Source organism: Pongo abelii, chromosome 6, assembly GCF_028885655.2.
Source record: "Pongo abelii isolate AG06213 chromosome 6, NHGRI_mPonAbe1-v2.0_pri, whole genome shotgun sequence".
NCBI lineage: Eukaryota > Metazoa > Chordata > Mammalia > Primates > Hominidae > Pongo > Pongo abelii.
In genome coordinates this window covers 124,851,688-124,878,936 of record NC_071991.2, presented here as the reverse complement: position 1 = coordinate 124,878,936, position 27,249 = coordinate 124,851,688, and the positions used below count along the sequence as shown (strand labels likewise).

At 39.7% G+C, this 27,249-nt stretch overlaps 1 protein-coding gene across 1 annotated transcript; it reads right to left on the bottom strand.

Annotated features, from left to right (window-relative positions):
• Positions 1–9,022: 9,022 nt before the first annotated feature.
• Positions 9,023–11,307, bottom strand: LOC129060724 (basic proline-rich protein-like; the record flags this gene model as incomplete). Its single annotated transcript, XM_054560780.1, has 3 exons — positions 9,023–10,010; positions 10,440–10,524; positions 10,882–11,307. Coding segments are annotated over 3 exons (1,389 nt in total), but the record flags the coding sequence as incomplete, so codon positions are not given.
• Positions 11,308–27,249: the final 15,942 nt, after the last annotated feature.

Below are 27,249 nucleotides of genomic sequence, written 5' to 3'. Positions count from 1 at the left end.
CAGAGGGGCCTGACTGTTAGAAGGAAAACTAATGAACAGAAAGGAATAGCATCAACATCAACAAAAAGGACATCCGCTCAGAGACCCCATCTGAAGGTCACCAACATCAAAGACCAAAGGTAGATAAATCCATGAAGATGAGGAAAAACCAGTGCAAAAAGCCTGAAAATTCCAAAAACCAGAACGTCTCTTCTCCTCCAAAGGATCACAATTCCTCACCAGCAAGGGAACAGAACTGGATGGAGAATGAGTTTGACAAATTGACAGAAGTAGGTTTCAGAAGGTGGGTAATAACAAACTCCTCTGAACTAAAGGAGCATGTTCTAACCCAATGCAAGGAAGCTAAGAACCTTGAAAAAAGGTTAGAGGAATTGCTAACTAGAATAACCAGTTTAGAGAAGAACATAAATGACCTGATGGAGCTGAAAAACAGCACAAGAACTTCATGAAGCATACACAAGTATTACTAGCTGAATCAATCAAGCAAAAGAAAGGATATTTCAGATTGAAGGTCAACTTAATGAAATAAAGTGTGAAGACAAGATTAGAAAAAAAATAATGAAAAAGAACGAACAAAGCCTCCAAGAAATATGGGGCTATGTGAAAAGACCAAACCTATGTTTGATTGGTATACCTCAAAGTTATGGGGAGAATGGAACCAAGTTGGAAAACACACTTCAGGATATTATCCAGGAGAACTTCCCCAACCTAGCAAGACAGGCCAACATTCAAATTCAGGAAACACAGAGAACACCACAAAGATACTCCTCGAGAAGAGGAACCCCAAGACATATAATCATCAGATCACCAAGGTTGAAATGAAGGAAAAAATGTTCAAGGCAGCCAGAGAGAAAGGTCAGGTTACCCACAAAGGCAAGCCCATCAGATTAACAGCGGATCTCTCTGCAAAAACCCTACAAGCCAGAAGAGAGTGGGGGCCAATATTCAGCATTCTTAAAGAAAAGAATTTTCAACCCAGAATTTCATATCCAGCCAAACTAAGCTTCATAAGCAAAGGAGAAATAAAATCGATTATAGACAAGCAAATGCTGAGAGATTTTGTCACTACCAGGTCTGCCTTACAAGAGCTCCTGAAGGAAGCTTTAAATATGGAAAGGAAAAACTGGTACCAGCCACTACAAAAACATACTAGATTGTAAAGGCCATCGACACTATGAGGAAACTGCATCAACTAACGGGCAAAATAACCAGCTAGCATCATAATGACATGATCAAATTCACACATAACAATATTAACCTTAAATGTAAGTGGGCTAAAAGCCCCAATTAAAAGACACAGACTAGCACATCGGATAAAGAATCAAGGCCCAGGTTGAGCGTGGTGGCTCACGCCTGTAATCCCAGCACTTTGGGAGGCTGAGGTGGGCAGATCATGAGGTCAGGAGATTGAGACCAGCCTGGCTAACATGGTGAAACCCTGTTTCTACCAAAAATACAAAAAATTAGCTGGGTGTGATGGCATGCACCTGTAGTCCCAGCTACTTGGGAGACTGAGGCAGGAGAGTTGCTTGAACCTGGGAGGCAGAGGTTGCAGTGAGCCAAGATTGCACCACTGCACTCCAGCCTAGGGGAAAGAGCAAGACTCAGTCTCAAAAAAAAAAAAAAAAAAAAAAAAAAAGAGTCGAGGCCTATTGGTGTGCTGTATTCAGGAGACCCATCTCACGTGCAAAAACACACATATGCTCAAAATAAAGGGATGGAGGATCATCTGCCAAGGAAATGGAAAGAAAAAAAAAAGCGGTGGTTGCAATCCTAGTCCCTGATAAAACAGACTTTGAACCAATAAAGATCAAAAAAGACAAAGAAGGGCATTACATAATGGTAAAGGGATCAATACAACAAGAAGAGCTAACTATCCCAAATATATATGCAGCCAATACAGAAGCACCCAGATTCATAAGTTCTTAGAGACCTACAAAGAGACTTAGGCTCCCACACAATAATAGTAGGACACTTTAACACCCCAATATCAATATTAGATCAATGAGACAGAAAATTAACAAGGATATTCAGGGCTTGAACTCAGCTCTGGACCAAGCAGACCTAAAACACATCTATAGAACTCTCCCCCCCAAGTCAACAGAATATATATTCTTCTCAGCACCACCTTGCACTTATTCTAAAATTGACCACATAATTGGAGGTAAAACACTCCTCAGCAAATGCAAAAGAACAGAAATCATAACAAACAGTCTCTCAGACCACAGTGCAATCAAATTAGAACTGAGAATTAAGAAACTCACTCAAAACTGTACAACTGCATGGAAACTGAACAACCTGCTCCTGAATGACTACTGGGTAAATAACAAAATGAAGGCAGAAATAAATAAGTTCTTTGAAACCAATGAGAACAGAGACACAACGTACCAGAGTCTCTGGGACACAGCTAAAGCAGTGTTTAAAGGGAAATTTATAGCACTAAATGCCCACAGGAGAAAGTGGGAAAGATCTAAATTCGACACCCTAACATCACAATTAAAAGAACTAGAGAAGCAAGAGCAAACACATTCAAAAACTAGCAGAAGGCAAGAAATAACTAAGATCAGAGCAGAACTGAAGGAGATAGAGACACAAAAAAACCTTCAAAAATCAATGAATCCAGGAGGTGGTTTTTTGTAAAGATTAACAAAATAGATAGACCACTAGCCAGACTAATAAAGAAGAAAAGAGAGAAGAATCAAATAGACACAATAAAAAATGATAAAGGGGATAGCACCACTGATCCCACAGTAATACAAATTACCATCAGAGAATACTACAAACACCTCTATGCAAATAAACTAGAAAATCTAGAAGAAATGAATAAATTCCTGGACACATAAACCTTCCAACACTAAACAAGGAAGAAGTCAAATCCCTGGATGAATCAATAACAAGTTCTGATATTGAGGCAGTAGTTAATAGCCTACCAACCAAAAAAAGCCCAGGACCAGATGGATTCACAGCCAAATTCTCCCAGATGTACAAAGAGGAGCTGGTGCCATTCCTTCTGAAACTATTCCAAACAATAGAAAAAGAGGGAATCCTCCCTAACTCATTTTATGAGGCCAGCATCATCCTGATACCAAAACCTGGCAGAGACACAACAAAGAAAGAAAATTTCAGGCCATTATTCCTGATGAACATTGATGTGAAAATCCTCAATAAAATACTGGCAAACCGAATCCAGCAGCACATCAAAAAGCTTATCCACCACAATCAAGTCAGCTTCATCCCTGGGATGCAAGGCTGGTTCAACATACACAAATCAATAAACGTAATCCATCATATAAACAGAACAAATGACAAAAACCACATGATTATCTCAATAGATGAAATAAGAACCTTCGATAACATTCAACACCACTTCATGCTAAAAACTCTAAGTAAATTAGGTATTGATGGAATGTATCTCAAAATCATAAGAGCTGTTTATGACAAACCCATAGCCAATATCATTCTGAATGGGCAAAAACTGGAGGTATTTCCTTTGACAAGACAAGGATGCCCTCTCTCACCGCTCATATTCAACATAGTATTGGAAGTTCTGGCAAGGGCCATCAGGAAAGAGAAAGAAATGAAGGGTATTCAGAGAGGAAGAGCAGAAGTCAAATTGTCCGTGTTTGCAGATGACATGATTGTATATTTAGAAAACCCCATTGTCTCAGCCACAAATCTCCTTAAGCTGATAAGCAACTTCAGCAAAGTCTCAGGATACAAAATCAATGTGCAAAAATCACAAGCATTCCTATACACCAATAATAGACAAACAGAGAGCCAAATCATGGTGAACTCCCATTCACAATTGCTACAAGCAGAATAAAATACCTAGGAATACAATTTACAAGGGATGTGAAGGACGTCTTCAAGGAGAACTACAAACCACTGCCCAAGGAAATAAGAGAGGACACAAACAAATGGAAAAACATCCATGCTCATGGATAGGAAGAATCAATATCATGAAAATGGCCATACTGCCCAAAATAATTTATAGATTCAATGCTATCTCCATCAAGCTACCATTGACTTTCTTCACAGAGTTAGAAAAAACTACTTTAAATTTAATATGCAGCCAAAAAAGAGCCCATATAGCCAAGACAATCCTAAGCAAAAAAAAAAACAAAGCTGGAGGCATCATGCTACCTGACTTCAAACTATACTACAAGGCTACAGTAACCAAAACAGCATAGTACTGGTACCAAAACAGATATATAGACCAACAGAACAGAACAGAGGCCTCAGAAATAATGCCACACATCTCCAGCCATCTGATCATTGACAAACTCGACAAAAATAAGCAATGGGGAAAGGATTCCCTATTTAATAAATGGTGTTGGGAAAACTGGCTAGCCATATGCAAAAAACTGAAACTGGGCCCCTGCCTTACACCTTATACAAAAATTAACTCAAGATGGATTAAAGACTTAAATATAAGACCTAAAATCATAAAAACCCTAGAAAAAAACCTAGGCAATACCATTCAGGACATAGGCATGGGCAAAGACTTCATGACTAAAACACCAAAAGCAATGGCAACAAAAGCCAAAATTGACAAATGGGACCTAATTAAACTAAAGAGCTTCTGCACAGCAAAAGAAGCTATCATCAGAATGAACAGGCAACCTACAGAATGGGAGAAAATTTTTGCAATCTATCCATCTGACAAAGGGCTAATATCCAGAATCTACAAGGAACTTACACAAATTTTCAAGAAAAAAACAAACAGCCCCATCAAGAAGTGGGTGAAGGTTATGAACAGACATTTCTCAAAAGAAGACATTTATGTGGCCAAGAAGCATATGAAACAAAGCTCATCACTGGTCATTAGAGAAGCGCAAATCAAAACCACAATGAGATACCATCTCAGGCCAGTTGGAATGGTGATCATTAAAAAGTCAGGAAACAACAGATGCTGGGGCGGATGTGGAGAAATAGGAATGGTTTTACACAGTTGGTGGGAGTGTAAATTAGTTTAACCATTGAGGAAGATAGTGTGGCGATTCTTCGAGGATCTAGAACCAGAAATACTATTTGACCCAGCAATCCCATTACTGGGTATATATCAAAAGGATTATAAATCATTATACTATAAAGACAAATGCACACGTATGTTTATTGTAGCACTATTCACAATAGCAAAGACTTGGAACCAACCCAAATGCCTATCAATGTTAGACTGGATAAAGAAAATGTGGCACATATACACCATGGAATACTCTGCAGCCATAAAAAAGAATGAGATCATGTCCTTTGCAGGGACATGAATGAAGCTGGAAACCATCATTCTCAGCAAACTAACACAGGAACAGAAAACCAAACGCTGCATGTTCTCAGTCATAAGTGGGAGTTGAACAGTGAGAACACACGGACACGGAGAGGGGAACTTCATATATATATATATATATATATATATATATATATATATATATATATGATTGCTTTATCTATTTGGGACCTTTTGTGGTTCTATATATATTTTGGAGTTTTTTTATTTCTGTGAAAAATGCCTTTGGAATTTTGATGGAGATGGAATTAGCTCTGTAGATCACTTTGGGTGGCATGGGCAATTTAATATTAATTCTTCCAATTCATGAACACAGGATACAATTTTACTTGTGTGTTCTACATTTTCTGTCATTAATGTTTTACAGTTTTCAATGTGGAGATAGTTCACCTCTATGGTTAAACTTATTTGTAAAAATTTTGTTCTTCATTAAGAAGCAAACAACAGACACTGGGTTCTACTTGAGTGAGGAGGGTGAGAGGAGGGAAAGGAGTAGGAAACATAAATATTGGGTACTGGGTTTAGTATCTGCGTGATGAAATAATATGTTCAACAAAGCCCCAAGATACGTGTTTACCTAATGTAACCTAACGTACATGTTAGGTAAACATGTACCTTCACATGTACCTTCAAATGTAAAATAAAAGTTAGAAAAAAAACATTTCTCTACTATTAAAAGTGGATCTGGCTATAGCTATTATGAATAATGGCTTTTTATTGAGTTTGATAGAACCTCATATTGCTTATTTAACCTTACCTTAATATTTTAAGAAAAAATATTTATATAAAATATTAAGATGAGAATAAAATTCACCCATAATTCCCCTGCTCAGAGATAACCGTTGTTAATATCTTGGTGTATTCCTTAGATTTCAGAATACTTAATGGAATAGATAATGTTCCAGGAGGATATTTTTGTAGGAATATCAAAAATTTAAGAAAATTAAGTGCCAATGATTTATAATTACACAATTATTTTTGTGTATTGTTCTCCCTCAATACTCACAGACTCTTGGTGTTCAAGGACACCTAAAAGGCCAACATACAGGAATCACTTCCATAGATTGTGTTGCGTCTTTGATGGAACATGATTGAACAATTGGTAAGGGTCATTCTGACACCTTTCCCTTTAAAATCAGTTATTAAAGATTTTGGAGTTCGGTATTTCAAGACGTTTAAAAACATTTTAGTACCTACGGAGCAGCGTTTCTAATGCATATATGTGTGTCAGAATAACCTGGAAGGCTTATTAAAGCACAGATTGCAGAGTTTCTCATTCAATATGCCCAGTAGAGGAGCTTGAGCCTTTGTGTTTCTAAGTTTCCACCTGAGTGATACTGATGCTGCTGGCCTGGGAACTACACTTTGAGGACTACCGACAGGTGAATGCAGCTTAGAGGAGGCAATTTCTCCTGCAAACCTAGTTTCATTTTTCATTTGCGATACTTCACACCACAGTCATAAACTGTACGTTTTATTATGGATTTTTAAAATGAAATTTTATAATCCAGCTTTAATGAGAATGTCAAGAACAAGCTTGAATGTAGACTATAGGTGTTCAATTTAAAGTGGAGTTCAACTTAAAGCTCTAGAAGCATGAGAAAGGAAAAGCAATTCCTTCAAAAGAAACCCTCCTAAATCCCAGAATTTCCTATTTACGTACCAATTGTATAAAAGCATTTAGGGTATAAGTGAGCTTATGAATCTGCAGGTATGGTGAAAACTCTTCCTTATCTTCTAAACCCCACTACTTGAATATTGCTCTTCAAACCTTAAACCTTATTGGCATGGCCTCTCCTGCCTCTGTTACTTTTGTTCAGCATCCAGACACTCTCACACATGTCCCTAGACCTCAGAAACTTCAGACACTTTCCAACGTACTCATCCTTGGATACTCATTGAAATATTTGTAAAGATACTGTAGAGCATGAGGCACATCCAGTGGGTCTCACAGCTTTACCAGGCAACATGTGCCAGCCCATTCATTTTATAAAACTTTGTATTTAAAAAAGTCCTTACAGTAATTGAGGCAGGATATGGTTTGGTAGTTAGGTGACCTCCATTCTAGGTCTAGTTCTGCTGTGACTTAGTTGTTAACTTTATGCAAATTGCTTAACTCATATCTATGTAGTGTTCCAGAGTTCAGGAATTTGGTGTTAAGCAAATCAGAGTTTGAATCCAAGTTTCTGGTGTTCACTGGCTCTGGGAATCTGTAAAAATGGGGATGACAGTAAATACACAGCAGAGCTGATGTAAATATCAGAATATATTATATGTCCCTTACAGTGTCTGTCACACTAAGCACTCAATACTGCTAGTTATTATTACTATACATAAAATGATAGGTTGGACTGAATAATGGATGCTTGGGCACTTTCCAGCTCTACAGTGCCATGATTTTAAGTGAAAATACTGTTGAAAAACAATGATGGCCTGTACTAGTTTGCTAGGGCTGCTGTGGTGAAGTACCCACAAACTGGTAACTTAACAACCAAAATTTATTTTCTCACAGTTATGGAGGCTAGAAGTCTGAAATCAGGGTATCAGCAGGACTGGTTTCTTCTGAGGCCCCTCTTCTTGGCTTATAGATGGCTGTGTTCTTCCTGTGTCTTCACATGGTCTTTTCCCTGTGTGTGTCTGTGTCCAAATTTTCATTTCTTATAAGGACGGCAGTCTTTTGGGATTAGGGCCCACATTAATGACCTCATTTTACCTTAATTACCTTTTTAAAGACTCTATCTCCAAATACAAGCACATTCTTAAGTACTGGGAGTTAAGATTTCAACATATGAATCTGGGGAGACACAGTTCAACCCATAACAATGGCAAAGCATGCAATTTTGGCCTTTTTCCTCTTACTGGGGTTGATGAAGGATTATGATGAATTTGTCCTTAACTTTTGTTTTTCAGTTTCTGTTTTGGTGAGTCATTTCATGGTGAACTTTTGTCTATATAAGAGCAAAAAGCAAACCAAAGCACCACCACTACCACCATCAAAACCCAGAGGGAAGCATCTGGTTGTGACTTTGCTTTTGTTACTAATATATGTCTCAGAACAGATGTGCTTATTTTCTGCAAATGAATACTGATCATCCACTAATTAAATGCATTAGTGGCAAGAAGCAATGTTCGCATCCCACGTTTTCTGCTGTGTGGGCATTCATTAACCAACAAGGTAATGCCCTGGTGAGTAGTTCCCTGGCAAAGCTCTGAGATCAACTGGACTGCTTGTTCCTGCCTCCTGCTCTTAATTTATGAGGCATTAATGATTGCCTGACCAGTAACTGTGCTTGTTAAGACACATTTACACATAGTCCATTGGCAAACCAATTATTTTATCATTAGAATTGGGAAGAATTCCTTGGCTTACCTTGGCTTGGAAGCTATTACAACAAGGAGGTTCTCCTAGGTATGAAAGAGATCATGTTTAAACGAATGCCAGCCTTAAATTGCTTGAGATATACTTGGTGCTCAGCGAATGTCATCTTATTGAATTTATTATTCATTCTATCAGAAAGTCCCAATTCATTGTGGGTATAAACATGAAATGGTTTTATTTTTTCAAGTGATGCTCTGTCTTTGGGTAATGGGCTCCTCTGAGGCATAGTAGTGCACTTCCACAACTTTGAAGACACACATTTGTTAAGACGGTTTATTAAACATGTTTTAAGATTCAGTAGTATTTGTTTTTAAGCATTAAACTCATGCTAGGCCCAAATCTCTATCCACCCCCTCACATATACCAGTAAGCCCTCTGGCTCTAGGCTGCTTGGTACTGATAGTGATGGTGGGGACAGTGGTGGTTGTGGTACGGTAGTAGTGGTAGTGTTGTGGTGGTGGTGGTGATGCTAGTAGTAAAGGTGGCAATGGTGTGGTGGTGGTGGTGATGGTGGTGATGATAGTAGTGGTGGTGGTGATGGTGGTGATGATAGTAGTGGTGGTGGTGGTGGTGGTGATGGTGGTGATGATAGTAGCGGTGGTGGTGGTGGTGGTGATGGTGGTGATGACAGTAGTGGTGGTGGTGGTGGTGATGGTGGTGATGATAGTAGTGGTGGTGGTGGTGGTGGTGATGGTGGTGATGATAGTAGTGGTGGTGGTGGTGGTGGTGATGGTGGTGATGATAGTAGTGGTGGTGGTGGTGGTGGTGATGGTGGTGATGATAGTAGTGGTGGTAGTGATGGTGGTGATGATAGTGGTGGTGGTGGTGGTGGTGATGGTGGTGATGATAGTAGTGGTGGTGGTGGTGGTGGTGATGGTGGTGATGACAGTGGTGGTGGTGGTGGTGGTGATGGTGGTGATGATAGTAGTGGTGGTGGTGGTGGTGGTGATGGTGGTGATGATAGTAGTGGTGGTGGTGGTGGTGGTGATGGTGGTGATGATAGTAGTGGTGGTGGTGGTGGTGGTGATGGTGGTGATGATAGTAGTGGTGGTGGTGGTGGTGGTGGTGATGGTGGTGATGATAGTGGTGGTGGTGGTGGTGGTGATGGTGGTGATGATAGTGGTGGTGGTGGTGGTGGTGATGGTGGTGATGATAGTAGTGGTGGTGGTGGTGGTGGTGATGGTGGTGATGATAGTAGTGGTGGTGGTGATGGTGGTGATGATAGTAGTGGTGGTGGTGGTGGTGATGGTGGTGATGATAGTAGTGGTGGTGGTGGTGGTGGTGATGGTGGTGGTGGTAGTGATGGTGGTGATGATAGTAGTGGTGGTGGTGGTGGTGGTGATGGTGATGATGATAGTAGTGGTGGTAGTGATGGTGGTGATGATAGTGGTGGTGGTGGTGGTGATGGTGGTGATGATAGTAGTGGTGGTGGTGGTGGTGGTGATGGTGGTGATGATAGTAGTGGTGGTAGTGGTGGTGGTGATGGTGGTGATGATAGTAGTGGTGGTGGTGGTGGTGGTGATGGTGGTGATGATAGTAGTGGTGGTGATGGTGGTGATGATAGTAGTGGTGGTGGTGGTGGTGGTGATGGTGGTGATGATAGTAGTAGTGGTGGTGGTGGTGGTGATGGTGGTGATGATAGTAGTGGTGGTGGTGGTGGTGGTGATGGTGGTGATGATAGTAGTGGTGGTGATGGTGGTGATGATAGTAGTGGTGGTGGTGGTGGTGGTGATGGTGGTGATGATAGTAGTGGTGGTGGTGATGGTGGTGATGATAGTGGTGGTGGTGGTGGTGGTGATGGTGGTGATGATAGTAGTAGTGGTGGTGGTGGTGGTGATGGTGGTGATGATAGTAGTGGTGGTGATGGTGGTGGTGGTGATGGTGGTGATGATAGTAGTGGTGGTGATGGTGGTGGTGGTGATGGTGGTGATGATAGTAGTGGTGGTGATGGTGGTGATGATAGTAGTGGTGGTGGTGGTGGTGGTGATGGTGGTGATGATAGTAGTGGTGGTGGTGATGGTGGTGATGATAGTGGTGGTGGTGGTGGTGGTGATGGTGGTGATGATAGTAGTAGTTGTGGTGGTGGTGGTGATGGTGGTGATGATAGTAGTGGTGGTGGTGGTGGTGGTGATGGTGGTGATGATAGTAGTGGTGGTGATGGTGGTGATGATAGTAGTGGTGGTGGTGGTGGTGGTGATGGTGGTGATGATAGTGGTGGTGGTGGTGGTGGTGATGGTGGTGATGATAGTGGTGGTGATGGTGGTGGTGATGGTGGTGATGATAGTAGTGGTGGTGGTGGTGGTGGTGATGGTGGTGATGATAGTAGTGGTGGTAGTGGTGGTGGTGATGGTGGTGATGATAGTAGTGGTGGTGGTGGTGGTGGTGATGGTGGTGATGATAGTAGTGGTGGTGGTGGTGGTGGTGATGGTGGTGATGATAGTAGTAGTGGTGGTGGTGGTGGTGATGGTGGTGATGATAGTAGTGGTGGTGGTGGTGGTGATGGTGGTGATGATAGTGGTGGTGGTGATGGTGGTGATGATAGTGGTGGTGGTGGTGGTGGTGATGGTGGTGATGATAGTAGTAGTGGTGGTGGTGGTGGTGATGGTGGTGATGATAGTAGTGGTGGTGGTGGTGGTGGTGGTGATGGTGGTGATGATAGTAGTGGTGGTGATGGTGGTGATGATAGTAGTGGTGGTGGTGGTGGTGGTGGTGATGGTGGTGATGATAGTAGTGGTGGTGGTGATGGTGGTGATGATAGTGGTGGTGGTGGTGGTGGTGATGGTGGTGATGATAGTAGTAGTGGTGGTGGTGGTGGTGATGGTGGTGATGATAGTAGTGGTGGTGGTGATGGTGGTGATGATAGTGGTGGTGGTGGTGGTGGTGATGGTGGTGATGATAGTAGTAGTGGTGGTGGTGGTGGTGATGGTGGTGATGATAGTGGTGGTGGTGGTGGTGGTGATGGTGGTGATGATAGTGGTGGTGGTGGTGGTGGTGATGGTGGTGATGATAGTAGTGGTGGTGGTGGTGGTGGTGATGGTGGTGATGATAGTAGTGGTGGTGGTGGTGGTGGTGATAGTGGTGATGATAGTGGTGGTGGTGGTGGTGATGGTGGTGATGATAGTAGTGGTGGTGGTGGTGGTGATGGTGGTGATGATAGTAGTGGTGGTAGTGATGGTGGTGATGATAGTAGTGGTGGTAGTGATGGTGGTGATGATAGTAGTGGTGGTGGTGATGGTGGTGATGATAGTAGTGGTGGTGGTGGTGGTGATGGTGGTGATGATAGTAGTGGTGGTGGTGGTGGTGGTGATGGTGGTGATGATAGTAGTGGTGGTGGTGGTGGTGATGGTGGTGGTGATGGTAGTGATGGTGGCAATGGTGTAGTGGTGCTGGTGGTGGTGGTGATAGTGGTGGTAATAATGGTGGTAGTGATGGTAGTGATAGTGGCAATAGTGCAGTGATGGTGGTGGTGGTGATGGTAGTGGTAATGGTGGTGGTGGTGGCAGTTGTGGTGGTGGCAGAAGCTGGAGTGGTGGTTTGGGCATGGCTGGCAGGAGTGTGGAGAGAGCACACCAAGTGGATAGTATGTGAGACACCTCTCTTCATCCCTCCTTTCTCACTGCTTCCCCTCTGGTGCTGGGGTGGGAAGTGAGTGGGAAAGGTAGAAGCAGAGGTCTTCTTACAGAATGACTTATGGTGAGGTAGTAGTTTCCACTCCATTTGTTGTGACTGAGTTACTGATTCTCTAACACTGATTGGTGCTTAACACATTTGCATTTTTGGTAGCAAGCGCATACGGATTCTCTGAGGTGCGTTTGTTGGTTCCTGTAAGGGTGCTAATAGGGACCTCGTCTTTGCATAGTCCCTGGCATTGGGGATCTGGCTTGGACTCCACAGCTATCATGTCTGCAGTCCCTGTCCCATTTGGTTCCCGCCACTTGCCTCTTGATGTTGGGGTTCCATTGTCTCTTTGGCCATTGTTCAGTGGAGTAGGTCGCTAAGGATCAGGCTCCTTTAGCAGTGTCATCTTGGCCCACAGGCATTCAAGAATCCTTGTTGCTGTCGATAGTGGAAATGTAGGTTGCCCCTCACAGGCAAACCTCTAAGATCTATCATCAGTCTGTGAAGCAGCATCAGGCCCTTTGCTAATCCAGTTCTTGATCCACTCTTAGATAAGACGCTAGCTCTAGTCCCTAGCTTAGTTGAGGTCGGGGGAGTTTGGGAATCCTCAATCTCTCTGATGAGCTTTCTTCGGCTTCCTAGAGGCAAAGGAAGAGAATAGCCTCATTTCAATAAAAGTGTAGCCTCCCAAATTGTGACCTCTCCTCTCCCAGGTCTTTCCTCCTTAGTTCTTCCAGAATGGTGGAGCCCTGTGGGATGGTATCTTGGCCCTCAGCAGCTGCAGCTGTGACTCAAAATGTGGGGATTTTCTGGATCTTCTTTTTCAGCAGTGGCTCTGAGCTGCCAGTTCTGTCACTCAGAAGAAGGCCATGTGCTTGCTTTCATTTTGTTACCCTAAGCAGAAATAGAAAATGAAAGGGTTGGATCAGATGGTCTTGAACATCTCAACTAACTCTGAGATATGAAAATCACTTGCTAAAAAAAGAGGATGAAACCTCGAGAAATAGTTTTGCTAAAGAAAGTGTAATATTAGATTTTATAGGGCTGGGACTACCAATACATTAGGTAATGCTCCAAATATAATCAGAATAGGTGGCTACTTGAATAACAGCTTTTCATTTGTTGGGTGCTCTAGGCTAAGATTTATGCAGTCTCTCATCTTTACAACATACTGCAAGGGGGTGTGGTGGGGGGTGGGGGTGGGTGGTTACTATCAACTCCATTCATTCCATGGATGGGGAAATTGAAGTTCAGAGAAGTTAAGTGGTTGTCCAAATTATGCAAACCTCTTGACTAACAGCATCAGGAGCGTTATATTCTCATTCCAACATTTGTATTATGCTATACAAAATACTCTTCCTAAATGTGTAAGGGTAGTCTAAGTTTATTTGGTAGCAAATAAACTCAAGTACACAAACTCAGCACAATAGAAGTTGATTTCTCTCTCACATGACAGCCCTGGGCAGTTGTTCAGGTTAGTGGGTGGCTCCCTTTGAAGACAACATGCCAGCTCCTTTAATCTTGTGACCCTGCTATCTCCTAGCAGGGCTGTTTTTTAAAAGTTAAATTTACAAAATTTAGGTATAATTTAGATATATTAAAGTTCTGTCTTTTTAGGTGTACAGTTCAATGAATTCTGACAAATGTCTACAGCTGTGTAACCACCATCACATTCAAGATATAGAATATTTCCATTGCTTCAAAAAGTACTCTTGTGCCTCTTTGTAGACAGTCTCCTTCCTTCCTCACCAATTTCTGTCCTGATAAGTTTGCCTTTTCCACAGTGTCATTTAGATGGAATCACATAGTAAATAACCTTTTTTTTTTCCTGTGTAGATTTTTTTCTCTTTAGCATAATCCTATCAGGGTTTCTAAACTCTTTGTGTCATGGGCCATGTTAGGCGGTCTGGTCAAGCCTCAAGATTTCCTTCTTGGAATAATGTTTACAAATGCATAAAATTAAATATTAAGATGACATAATGAAAACTATGTTGAAATATAGTTTTAAAAATATTAAAAGATCTAATTTGTCACATATAGTATATGTGCTTTTATTTCATGCTTAAATAATAATTAGCAGTGGATCTAATTATTACTCTAATATCACAGTAGTGATGAGAATACATTGTATTTTGAGATGTCTGCAGCAACTGTAATAAAATATGACAGCACTGGTGATTTTTATTGGTTAAAGAATCAGTTACTGCTCATCACACTGTGCTTTGTTGCTTATATTAATAGTGAAAAGAAATGCTACATCCCAAATAGAGATCAGTGAAAAAAAAATGTAAAGATTTTTCTCATCTAAATCATAGAGTCCCTGAATTCTATCTAGAGAATTTCTGGGGTTCCATGTGCCCCAGTTAAGAATTCCTCTTTCTAGGGCCCTGTTATCACCTACAACCAGTCTAAGAAGGGCACCGAGAAGCAGCTGTGGGAGATTTTTCTGGGCCTGGCTTGGACGTAGCATATGTCATTTCCGGTCACATTCCATTGGAGAGAAGTCAGTCATAGGACTCCACCTATCTGTAAGAAAGTCTGGCAAATCTAGTCTATCTTGTACCCAAAGATGAGATGAATGGATTTTGGTAGCTAGCTCATGGTATCTGTGACACTAACCTTATTCTGTTTAGCTGTTAGAGGATACCACCTAATATGAGACCATCATAAGATGGAAAACGCATGGTTTTGTACAGTTTAATGATAATATCATTTCTTTAATGATAAAGTAAGTCTGAAACTCAGGACACAAATCTGGATCTTCTCACTCCAAATCCTATACTCTTTGCAGGATGTTTTGGTGTCTCTTATGATGACACATGATTGAAGAAATACCACAAAGGTCTACTTGTATGAAAACATTGTTCCCTTTTCTGTGGAGTCCCTGCACCTGGGGTTTAATGCTCTGTGGCTGCTGTCTTAAAACTTCAATAATTTTATATTTGATTTTGTGTTTTGCAAGTGACGTCTGATAGGATAACGGAGCATTTGCTGGAGACATGGGGCCTAGACTTACACAAAGTGCTGCCTCCCTACCTCCCCTGGACAGGTTCTCTGGCTGCCTGCTCTCCAGCCCCTGGTGCCCTAGTCCTGCCCTGCTATCTCCTTCCTAGTCTCACCTATGACCAGTGCCACCCTTTGCCTGGGCCAGGAACCAGGTCCCGGGTGCAGGTGCAAGGAGGGCCAGAATCTAGTGCATGCCCTGTGGTATCTCAGGACAGGACAAGGTGGCAGATGTCTCCATCACAAGCTTGACACCATTTCACATTGTGAAATGCCACAACCCATTTCACAGGTGACTTGGTGGAAGCCTCTTGAACACACCCGATACAGGCACTGAGTATATATTGACATGAAAGTGACAGTCCTTTGGGGTTGCCTGTTGCCCCGGGGTTGGGATGCTGACCATGGGACCCTGCATTTTCATTTTGCACTAGACCTTGCACATTATGTAGCTGACCTTGCCTGAGATTCCCAACTAAAGCCACTATGCTGAATTATATAACAGGGCCATCCCCATTGTCTCCAGAAGTTCTTTTTTTTTGACACATAGATTTACCTAGAAGGTATGGAAGGATCCTGGGTAACTCCTTTATCTGTTTTCCACTACCACATTAGTATGGATCAATTCATGATTTTGCTAATTGTGATCAAAGAAGGCATCTTAGTCTGATCCTGAGGAAATCCAGGGCTGTCAGATTTCTGCAAGTAAACTCATGATAACAAATCCTGAGTGGTAGAGGCAGGCTGGGCCAAATTGCAAGGCTGAGGCGGAATAGCTAGAGGACCTCAGAGGATCCTGGCTGGGAAAGGCAAATGAGACGCAGTGAAGTGCCCCAGGCATGCTGTGCAAGGAGAGGAGACGCAAAAGTGGAGGGAAAGGGGATAGGCAAAAAGCGAATTCTCCTTTGCCTGACAACTTTGCTTGGGCTGAGCTTTGCTTTGAAGATTCTTAACCTTGAGGAAAATGGCGGCTAGAAGGTGAGGTGTGTATCAGCAGTGTTCATATGCACAAATCTAAAAGAATCTTTGAAGTTTGGCTGGTAATTTTGCATATTCTTCTATGACAAGTAGTTGTAGCTCTATTGGTATTATGTTACCTCTCACACAAAAACAAGCCAGAGTAACTTATAGACACATAATTGTGCCGGACTTCTGGTGTTTTTCTACTTCAGTATCAAGAAGAAAAATAAGCAGGAGGACTAGAAATTGAAACTAGAAGTTGTGGTTGCTATACCACTATTCAAAACCACTATTTTACTTCCTTTTGTATAGCCATACTTTCTCAGACAAGGCATTACTGTTTTTAGCAAAAAGGTGTTTTGGGTTGGATCGTGTTTCCGCCCCCAAGAAATTTATATGTTGCGTTGTGAACCCACAGTATCTGAGAATGTAACATTATCTGGAGATAGGGTCATCGCAGAGTAATTGCTTAAGATGAGGTTATACTGGAGTAGGGTGTGTCCCGAATTTAATATGACTGGTGTCCTTATAAAACTGGGAAATTTGGACACAGAGATACATACAAACAGGGGAAATACCATGGGAAGATTGGAGTTCTGCTTCCACAGCAAAGGAACTACCTTTGCTAGGAGAAGCTAGGAGAGAGGCCTGGAACAGATGCTTCCCTAGTGCCTTCAGAGGGAGTATGGCCATGCTGAGGCCCCTAGTGTCCAAAACTATGAGACAATACATTTCTGTTGTTTAAGCCGCTCAATCTGTTTGGTGTGTTGTATTGCAGCCCCAGAAAACTAATACAGTAGGCAGAAGTATTGCTGAATCTGTAAGATAAGAAGTCATATTTCATAAAGATTCTCCATTTTATTAGGAAGTGACTGATTCAAACAAGAGAAAAGAAACAGGAACCATGTGTCACTAAGGTATACAGAATAAACCAGCAATTTCAATAATAAAATCTGCCAGTAGATGACTCAAAGAACCCTAAATCTTTCTATTTTAGTTACAGTTCTTAAAGAATCACAGAACCCTCTGTCTGAAAGGGACAAAGAAATCCAGTACTCCTGTCCTCTCTATTTCCAATACACATAAATATATTGAATATTTCCCATGAAAAGATTCTATGATCCTTCTCAGAAATTTTTCTTGCTGGTCATTTGAACTTAGTTATTCCATATCTACAGTTTATACACACTTTCTCCCCAAAATGATTCAAAGTAGTTGATGACCCTATTTCCCTCTAGTCTGGAAAGTCATAGCCATGTTGGTGGCTGGATCAATAATACAATCTTCATTAAACCATTTACAGGGACCAATGTGACTCTTCTTGCTATGAAACCAGGTAATAATTATAGGAGATGTCTTGATATTGGATTTAATTCAACTTTATTGAATCATATATTAAAACAAACACAATGGGAAGATTCAGGGAGAGAAGGCGAGATGCATAAAGCCTCCGTATTTTCCAGTTCATGCAGCAGCAACTAGACTCCTCCCGTTCGAGTCTCTCCCTTTATTAGTGAGATGTGCAGAGCCCCAGACCACAGCTGAGCAACTATGTTACTTGAAGATAATCAATATATAAAGTTAGGATATAAAGGAGCTGGATTCTTAACATCATTCCTTCACAGCAGCTGGAGATTATCGTTGCTTCCCACCCTGCTTAAAACATTTATAGCTAGCAATCATTAAAATAATACATTTGAATCTGTCCCTTAAATCATGAGTTTTATTGTCTTCCCCCTCTGAAGCTTAGCCTTGAGACTCACTGCAGTGGGAATGAGAGAATAGTTACTTGACTTCTTTCATCATGAAACTAGGCTTGGGCTACAGTTTATTACCTAAATTCCTTTAGCATATCAAGAGCCAAGCCTACTCACCTGAGATCATTGTGCCTGCCATAGTGCAGAGAAAATGTCCTTTTCTTGTGTGACAGCCAGCCCATGAAGCTTGCAGCACTGGCTTGGATAAAGATACAATGTGACCAGTGATTTTTAACCCAGAGTCCCATTTTCATAACTAATGTTTTATAATACCTCCTTTCTGATTCTGAAATGAAAGTCATAGGTAACAGAAATTATCTCTACATATAATTTTCAAAAGTCAATATAATAACCTAAGCCTAATACAAAAGAGACATAGAGGGAAAGCAATTTGTTATAAAATAATAAGTCTTTCAATGTGTAAATGCCTGGGCATGTCTAGACTAGAAGATATAATGAAGCAGTTAGATGCTTCTCTCTTATAATGAAAAAGTTTGAATTTAAGAGAAGTAAGAAACTTCTGTATAAGAAATACAAGAAAATGAAAGAGCAGAAGTACAATGGAAATGAAAATGTAAACTAGAATTAGGATATGTAATAAAAGATCAGACTTATTTGTATGTGATAAGAGAAAGAGGGGAAATAACCATAAAGGATGAAGTGTGGATAACAGCTGAGACAAATTACAGACAGTTGAAAAGGAGAAAATGAGGAAGTATGGTATTTGTACAAATGAGTTTGGTCTTGTTTGTTAGTACAATGTAAAATGAGTCTCTTTATTATGACATTGGACAGATTGTATCACACACACAGAAAACATATCTCCTGTCTTAAAATCCTACTGCATTCCATTTTTGGTATTTAAAAAGACTTTGGATACTATATCCTTAGATAGGCAAAGAGGAAGAAGGCAGATTGAAAAAGAAAATAACATCAGAAGAGGCTTCCAAAAGGGTTGCTTGACAGGCTTCTGGGAACAGAGTCAAAAAAGATTGAAAACCAACAGACCATTAAAAATTACTTAATTTTAGTAATTAAGTAACTTTCACAACATAGGTAACATTTTATACAACATTAAAATATCTAAGTTGGAAATCATATAAAATATTTTTAAACAACCCTTATTGTTAACATTCAATTATAGTTTTGGGTTTCTAAGTCTATTAAAAGTAGTCTCAAATTCCATCTGATACATATTTGCATCTCACAGCAACAAATGCAGACTGATGAAAAAAAGCATGTTGCATCAGCAATTCAAATACCATGAGGGCACTGCCACTGGTGATGAGGTATTCTGAAATAACGAACAAATCTTGCTAAGCTTCCAAATAAAACAAGGTATAATTGACACACAATTTAGATGGTGGTTGCATTCCTTGAATTCACTGCATATTAAAACCATGCAAAAATACTTCATGATTCCATGTAAACTGGAGTTAGATTCTAGGCTCAGAAAATGATAAGCAATGTTTTCACCTCTATGAAAGTCTAGTGAGATATTCAAAAGTCAGCCATGATATTTCTTTAGAGAAAGTATACAAATGGCCAATAAACACATGAAAAGACGCTCAACATAATTAGCCGCCAGGGAAATGCAAATCAAATCACAATGAAAAAAAATCACAATGAGATACTACTTCACACCAAGTAGGATGGCTATAATAGAAAAGACAGACAACAACAAGTATTGACAAAGATGTGGAGAAATTGGAACCCTCATATGCTGCTGGCAAGATTGTAAAATGGTGCAGCTACTTTGAAAAACAGTCTGGCTTTTCCTCAAAAGGTTAAGCATAGAGTTACCATATAACCCAGGATTATGCACCTAGGAATATACCCAAGAAATGTCCCCTCAAACACTTGTACTTGAATGTTCATAACAGCATTGTTCACAATAGCCAAAAGTGAAAACAACCCAAATTTACCAATGGATGAATGGATAAATAAAATGTGGTATATCAATACAATATTGATGTATTTTATCAATATTTTTATGTATATCATCCAGCCATAAAAATGAATGAAACACAACGTGGATGAACCTTGAAAACATGCTAAGTAAAAGAAGTAAGACATGAAAGGTCACATATTGTGTGATTCCATTTATATGCAATATGCAACATAGATCATAAAGGCAGAAAGTAGATTTTTGGTTGCCTAGGGATAGAGAGTTCAGGGGAAATAGGGAGTGATTGCTAATAGGTACAGGATTCATTTGGGGGTGATGAATGTTCTAAGATTCTGGTGATGGTTGTGTAACTCTCTGAATACACTAAAAACCATTGAATAATACTTTAAATAGATGAATTGCCTGGTATGTGAAATGTATGTTGATAAAACTGTTGCTAAAAAAGCATAAGACACAATGCTGCAAGGGATGGTACTAAACACCGCGAGACATCTGGTATCCCTGAACCTGTTCAACTAAGTGTTAGTCACACTTCCCAATCATTGTGCCAACTAATAATACCTCCACAGAGTTCCAAAACACTCCCTAGTGAGAATCATTGAGACATAAAAAAAATTCTACCAATTTTGGTGGACTAGAAGGGAGGAGACAGAAATGAGGGTGGGAAGATTGTTGAACAAATTCTCATCTTTGTTCCGAGCCCTTGAAACTCTAAATGGAGAAGAGATATGCTGGCCTTCTCCTAACCTCACCAATTGTGGAAAAATATATTAGATAAATTGAGGAAAGCATCACAATTGGATGAATTATCCTTCCACTCACTGTTCGGGATCCCGGGAGGAAACCGTAGTGCAGGGCAGTCCTGCACCCACTTGAGGGAGTGCATACCATAGTTAAAAGGGTTATGTGGTGTGTTCTGTAAGAGAGAGGTTTAGTTTGCATTCCTGATTCTCTCTCAGTTCCTGTGTGGCCTGGATGCTGAGTTTAGAGCTGTCAGGGCTGCTATGGATGGTCTGAGCCAGGAGCTAGATAGTGTATGTGGCAAACACACAGGTGCCAGCATGATCCCAGGAGAGGCTGAGCCTGGACCATGGGGCAGTAATGGGCTCTAAGCAGAGTGAAAAACAGGCCAGAAATTCATCTAACATAGATGTTAATAGTGAACACTAGCAAAAGATCCACATGACCCAGAAATTCCACTCCTAGGTATACACCCAAGAGAAATTAATATATACATCCATGTAAAAACTGACACACAATGTTCATGCCAACATTATTCATAATAGCCAAAAAGTGGAAACAACCCAAATGTTCATCAATGGATGAAGAGATTAAAAAAAGTGATGTGTTAGTACCATACAGTATTATTTGGCATTCAAAAGAAATGAAGTAGTGATGCATGCTACAACATGGGTGAACCTTGAAGGCATTAGGCTAAGTGAAAGAAGCCAGACACAAAAGGCCACATATTCTATGATCCCATTTATAGGAAATGTCCAGAATAGGTGAACTCATAGAGCTAGAAATCAGATTAATGTTTGCTAGAGACTGGAGGAAGAGGGTAATAGAAAGCAACTGCTAATGAGTACAGGATTTCCTTTTGGGGTAATTAAAAGGTTCTGAAATCAGATAGGGGTGATGGTTGCACAGCTCTATAAGTGTACTAAACCCCACTGAGTTGTTCATTTTAAAAGGGCAACTTTTATTATATGTCAATGATATCTCGATCAAAAAGTGCACACACACATAACAACTCCACATTTTGTGTGCACATTTGAGTTTAGTGAACAAATCTATGCATTTGCTACATACTCTGATGTTTTTACTTTGCTGTTAAGATAAATGACCTCTGTACATGGCCTATAAGGGTCTTCTTGATCTCATCCCATACCATGCACACTGTGCAGCAGTCACACTAACTTTCATTCTTTCATGAAGACTTTTGAACTTGCCAGACCCTCTGCCTAAAACATTCTTTCTACTACACTTTAATTGGGCAATTCCTTATTTCCTTAAGCAAGCCTTCCCTGACCTTCCTGGCAGGGTCAAATCTCTCTGTTATACCCTCTTCTAGCACCATATCTCTTAGCACACCACTGATCATATTATGCATATTATATTTGGTGATTTTGGATTAATATCTGTCTCTTCAATTAGACTGTAAACTCCTTGAGGGCCAGTTTAACCATGTCTGGTTTTGTTTACCCATACATACCCTAGAACAATATCTGACACATAGTGCCTAATCTATGGAAATCAGTCAATATTTATTAAATGAGTCAATGAGTGAGTTATTTTTCTCCTTAGTCCCTGTTATGCCATTTCTGAGTTTACTTCCACTTCTGTCCATTTGTGCCTTCATTCAAAAATGTTCACTGAGGCTGGGCACAGTGGCTCACACCTGTAATCCCAGCACTTTGGGAGGCCAAGGCGGGAGGACTGCTTGATCAGTCTGGGCAACATAATGAGAACTGTCCCTACAAAAGAAAAAAGAAATTAGTAGGTGTGGTGGAGCACGCCTGTAGTCCCAGGTACTCAGGAGGCTGAGGTGGGAGGATTGCTTGAATATAGGAAGTCAAGGCTGCCATGATTGTGCCACTGCACTCTAGCCTCTGGGTGGCAGAGCAAGTTCCTGTCTCTAGAGTATATATAAATATATATATATATATTTTTTTTTTCATTGAGTACCTACCACATGTCAGACTGTATGATTGCCTGTGACTGATTAAATGATAACTGGTCTAATCAACTACTGTTAGGTAGAAGGAATCATTTTACCTGCAAATGATTCTGGATGAGCCCTGGCAAGTATACAGGAATTCATCTCCTTAGCATGTGACTGTGTATATGGCAGAAACTTAAGCCTTCATGGACTATCCCTATGGACTCTTCAGTATATTATTATTGATAATGTTAGTCAACTGAATTATCTAATTTAACCTTGAAAGTTTTTTTTCTAGCTCCTAACCTAATCTTACTTCCAGATTTCTTGCTCAACTGCAAATTTAGTTTTGTAGCAAATTAAACTATCAGTATATGTAAGAACTAGATAAAATAACCACAAATGTTTCAAATCCTGACCTAGTCATGTATTACCTATATGAAGACTGCAAAAAGCCAGCTGATTAACTTTCATTGGTGACTTTTGATTATACAAATAATTGTATTCTCTTAATGAAATCATATTTTAGGCAAATGATGTACTCTGTATAAATGAGTCATAGCAAAACAGATTCTTACATATTATGCATATTTGTACTAACTCCATGATTATAAGCAGTAAGGTATTTTTGGTAGAAGTAGAGGTTCTCCAATTATGTAAATTGGACACTTCTGGGTTGATAATCATGAATTTTCTGCTGAGTGTTTAATAGAAGGAAAATGCTTTTTTCTTTTAAAAATTATTTTGAAAAACTCATCATTTTTAATCAGAAATTAAATTAATGAAAACCTATGCTAAAAACAGCAGACTTCATATCATCTGTAGGAGACAGCAATTATACTAGACTATAAATGCCATGAAGATGGAGATCACGTTTTTTTGTTGTTGTTCACCATTATAGCCCCCAAACTTTAGTACCATGATTGGCATATAGTAGGTGCTCAATCAATTGAATTGTGTACTTGATATTTATAGAGGATAAACTAACAATGCTTGATCTCAGTGTTGGTGTTAACAGGTCAAGTTGCTGGCTTGTGTCTCAGTTAATGAAAGAAACCTCAGTACAAGGTATATTCTAACTTTGAATTAGGAAGATCAAAACAGTAAGTCTGACTTCTTATTGCATGGTTCATGTGAGAAAAGTTTATTCAGATTTGTTATATTTCTACATATATGAGTTCAGAGGCATGAAAGTTTGGTTCAGTTACCAGTCTTATCCCTTTCATTTTTGCACACTGTCAGGGTCGGAATTAACTTTAAAGCCACCCCTTTTTACTCCAAGTTCCCATCAAGTGTTTGAATCCCTTTCACCATACTTCTACTAATGTCCTGGCCAAAGTCTGAACATTTCCTAGTGGTGGGAAACTTAACACCTCCTGAGGCAATCCATTCAATTATAGGACAGCTTGGTCAGAAAATTCTTTATTCTGTTGCACTGGAATTAGTATTCCTGTGCTTCTCACACCCCAGCAAGGATGACTATATAGAACACATTCCTTTTCCATACAACACTCTCATATAGAGTTGAAGACTTTGCTGGCCAGGCAAAATCTCCCTACTTCATGCGAACATTCCATGCAGGGCATGGTTTCAAGTCTCCCTCTCCAGGTCCTCTCCCAGTGTGAATGTGTATCCATTTGTTTATATCTCTTTTAAAGTGTGGTGTTCGGACAGATCTCAGTATGTTAGGTGTGGTTTATTTGCAGCAACCATGATCCTTGCCAAAATACTGGGTTTGTAGATAGCCATGTGCGTCTCAGACATTTTATTCTGGGTGCATAGTGACAATTTCTATGAATCTGCAACAACCTCCTGTGTAAGTAAAGCTAAAGAAAGATTGGAGAAATTCCAATCTGATTCTTTCCTAGGTCACATAAAAAACTACTGGAGAGACTATGTAACTCCTTTTATCTCCATGCCCAGGGAACAAATGAAGGTTAAAATAAATCTGGTTAATGCTTTTGCTTTGTTTTGGTTCATATTTCCCTAAGTAAGATAATGGATATAAAGTGTCTGGCCTGGTGTCTCAGACAGAATAGTGACTCAACAAATGTTAATTAGCTTTTTCTTTCTCTTAATCTCATATGTATGTCTATATATATGTACACATCATATATGTACATATAGGTACACATCATATATGTACATATAGGTACACATCATATATGTACATATAGATACACATATATGTACATATATAGGTACACATCATATATGTACATATAGGTACACATATATTAATGTGTAAATATCACATATATGTACATATATATTTTTTGAGACCATCTCACTCTGTTGCCCAGGATGGAGTACAGTGATGTGATTATAGCTTACTATAATCTTGAACACCTGGGCTCAGGTGATTCTCCCACCTCAGCTTCCTGAGTAGCTAGGACTACAGGAAAGTGCCAGCATGCCTAGCTAATTTTTAAAATTTTTATGTAGAAATGAGGGTCTCCCTATGTTGCCCAGGCTGGTTTCAAACTTCTGGCTTCAAGCTATCCTCCAGCCTTGGCCCCCGCAAAGTGTTGGGATTATAGGTGTGAGCCACTACGCCCAGCCTGTCTTCATATTTTTTCTTTGATTTTTTCTGTCTCTTTTAAACACAAAGATAATGTAGGGATGAACAAGTGGACTATAAAATATCTTCTGTAGCTGCTTTTAATTATTTGAAGACAAGACGTCTTTGTTTTCTTTAAGTGAAATCCTAAGGAACAGTTAAGTGAAATACAAGTCTAGATATGTTTCAAACATATCCAAATAAAATATAGCACTTTCACAATATTTATTTTTATTTGTATAAATTTAAGGGGTACAAGTGCACTTTTGTTATACGGATATATTGTGTAGTCTTGAAGTCTGGCTTTTAGTGAATAATCTTTAAGACATTAATTCTATTTACCTAGCTGACTTGAGCGTTATTTTGTATCTTCATTCATTTGGCTGGGTTGTGTGTTTAAAATGAGTTTCTTAAGACTAGAAAGACAAGAGTTTAAAAAAATGAGGGGTTTCAATGATATATTTTCACACCTTCTTGAATTATAGTTGTCAGTTTAATAACTGATTAAGAAAAGAGAACTAACATTGATGGGGGAATTTTTAAATATCCTGTAATAGTTGTTCCTTAAAAAAAAACTTTTGAGAAACGTAAAGCTATTTCGTTCCCATAAATGAAACTGCCGTTAATGACAGCTAGGGTACATGGTCTCTTCTAGCAATGAGATCATTATAAACACATTGAACTTTGACCCACTTTTTTTCAAAGGCATTTATTTTATAAATGAGAGTGACACTAGATTTAGGTATTCAGCCACAAAGAACCAAGAAGAAAATGTCATTCTATGCCATTGAAAACAGTGCTATTAACTCCAGCATCTAGGTGTTATGGGATAATTTAGTAATGCCTGGCATCACAGGTCTTGCCAAGAATGTGGACACTATGGATTCTGTGGGGCTTTCTCCTAACTAGATAAAAGCAAGTCTGCCTGAGTGGAGGAGGTAATTTCCTGTTGTTCTTTTTCAAAATGCTCAGCGATCTACCTTTTCTTTACTCTGTATATGAAGATCACAACACTGAAAATTGCTTTCTAGTCTGTTGACTGTCTGTAGCTGATGACTTGAAAGTAGAAGTAACACTTACCAAGCTCCCTGACTTTTTGTAAAGTACCTTCGTATGCTCTGACTCTAGAGATTTCTCAGATTCAAGATGTACAACTTTCATCTGAATAGAATATAAAGAGTTTGAGAAAAATGAATGTCAGTTGAAAAAGATAAAAAAAGATCAGTTTGTAAATCAGGGTACTACTTGAGAAATTATTTAAAATATTAGAGAGATCATATATGCATATACCAGACATCTAATTAACATTTTAATTTTGTTGTAGGTTATGGTCTGGTACGCAGTAGTCTGTGTGTTTAACTGGAATTAAGACTTGAGATATGGGTATGAATTTTTAACTTTTCACTCAGTTCCTATATGCCAAAAGTGAATATTTTTTTTTTCTGACACTTTGTCATTAGAGATGAGACATAATCTCACTTTTCCAGATAAGATTTCAGATTTGCTGGTTGAGAACAGGATGTGACTGAAGTTAGAGTAGCAGGTTCATGCATATAAAAGAGCTGACTTCATTCTATTCCACAGTCTTGAACTGCAGCCTTTTTCTCAGTCTTGCAAGTAAGTCTCCTTGGCCATAAGGAGGAGCAGTTGAGAGAGTCAATGAAAAACTCAAAATGCCTTTTGATGATATGATATCAAATACAAAGCTCTCCAATAATTACCTATTCAAATAGAATCACACAGCATTTACAACTTATGATTTAGGATAAATTACCCTGCTTATATGTAACAATAGATAATCCATTAGTCAGGTGTCTTTAAGAAATAAGTCTTGGTAACATGATACTATTTACTTGGAAACAAACCCACATTATTATCATCAATTATTATTATCTCTTCCCTAATTCAAGTGAGTTTAAAAACTGATGCTGCAAACACTCCTTCCCTGTGTCCAAAAGCTGCTGTTGTCTACTAAGATACCTTATAAATTCCATGGCTTCAGTCATCTCTTGTGCCTGGTTTATGTGATTATCATGAAAAAATACACCCCTTACATGCCTCCATTGTTAGGCTGGGAGCACTTCAGTAACTAGACTAGAAACCCCAGGAGCACAGGA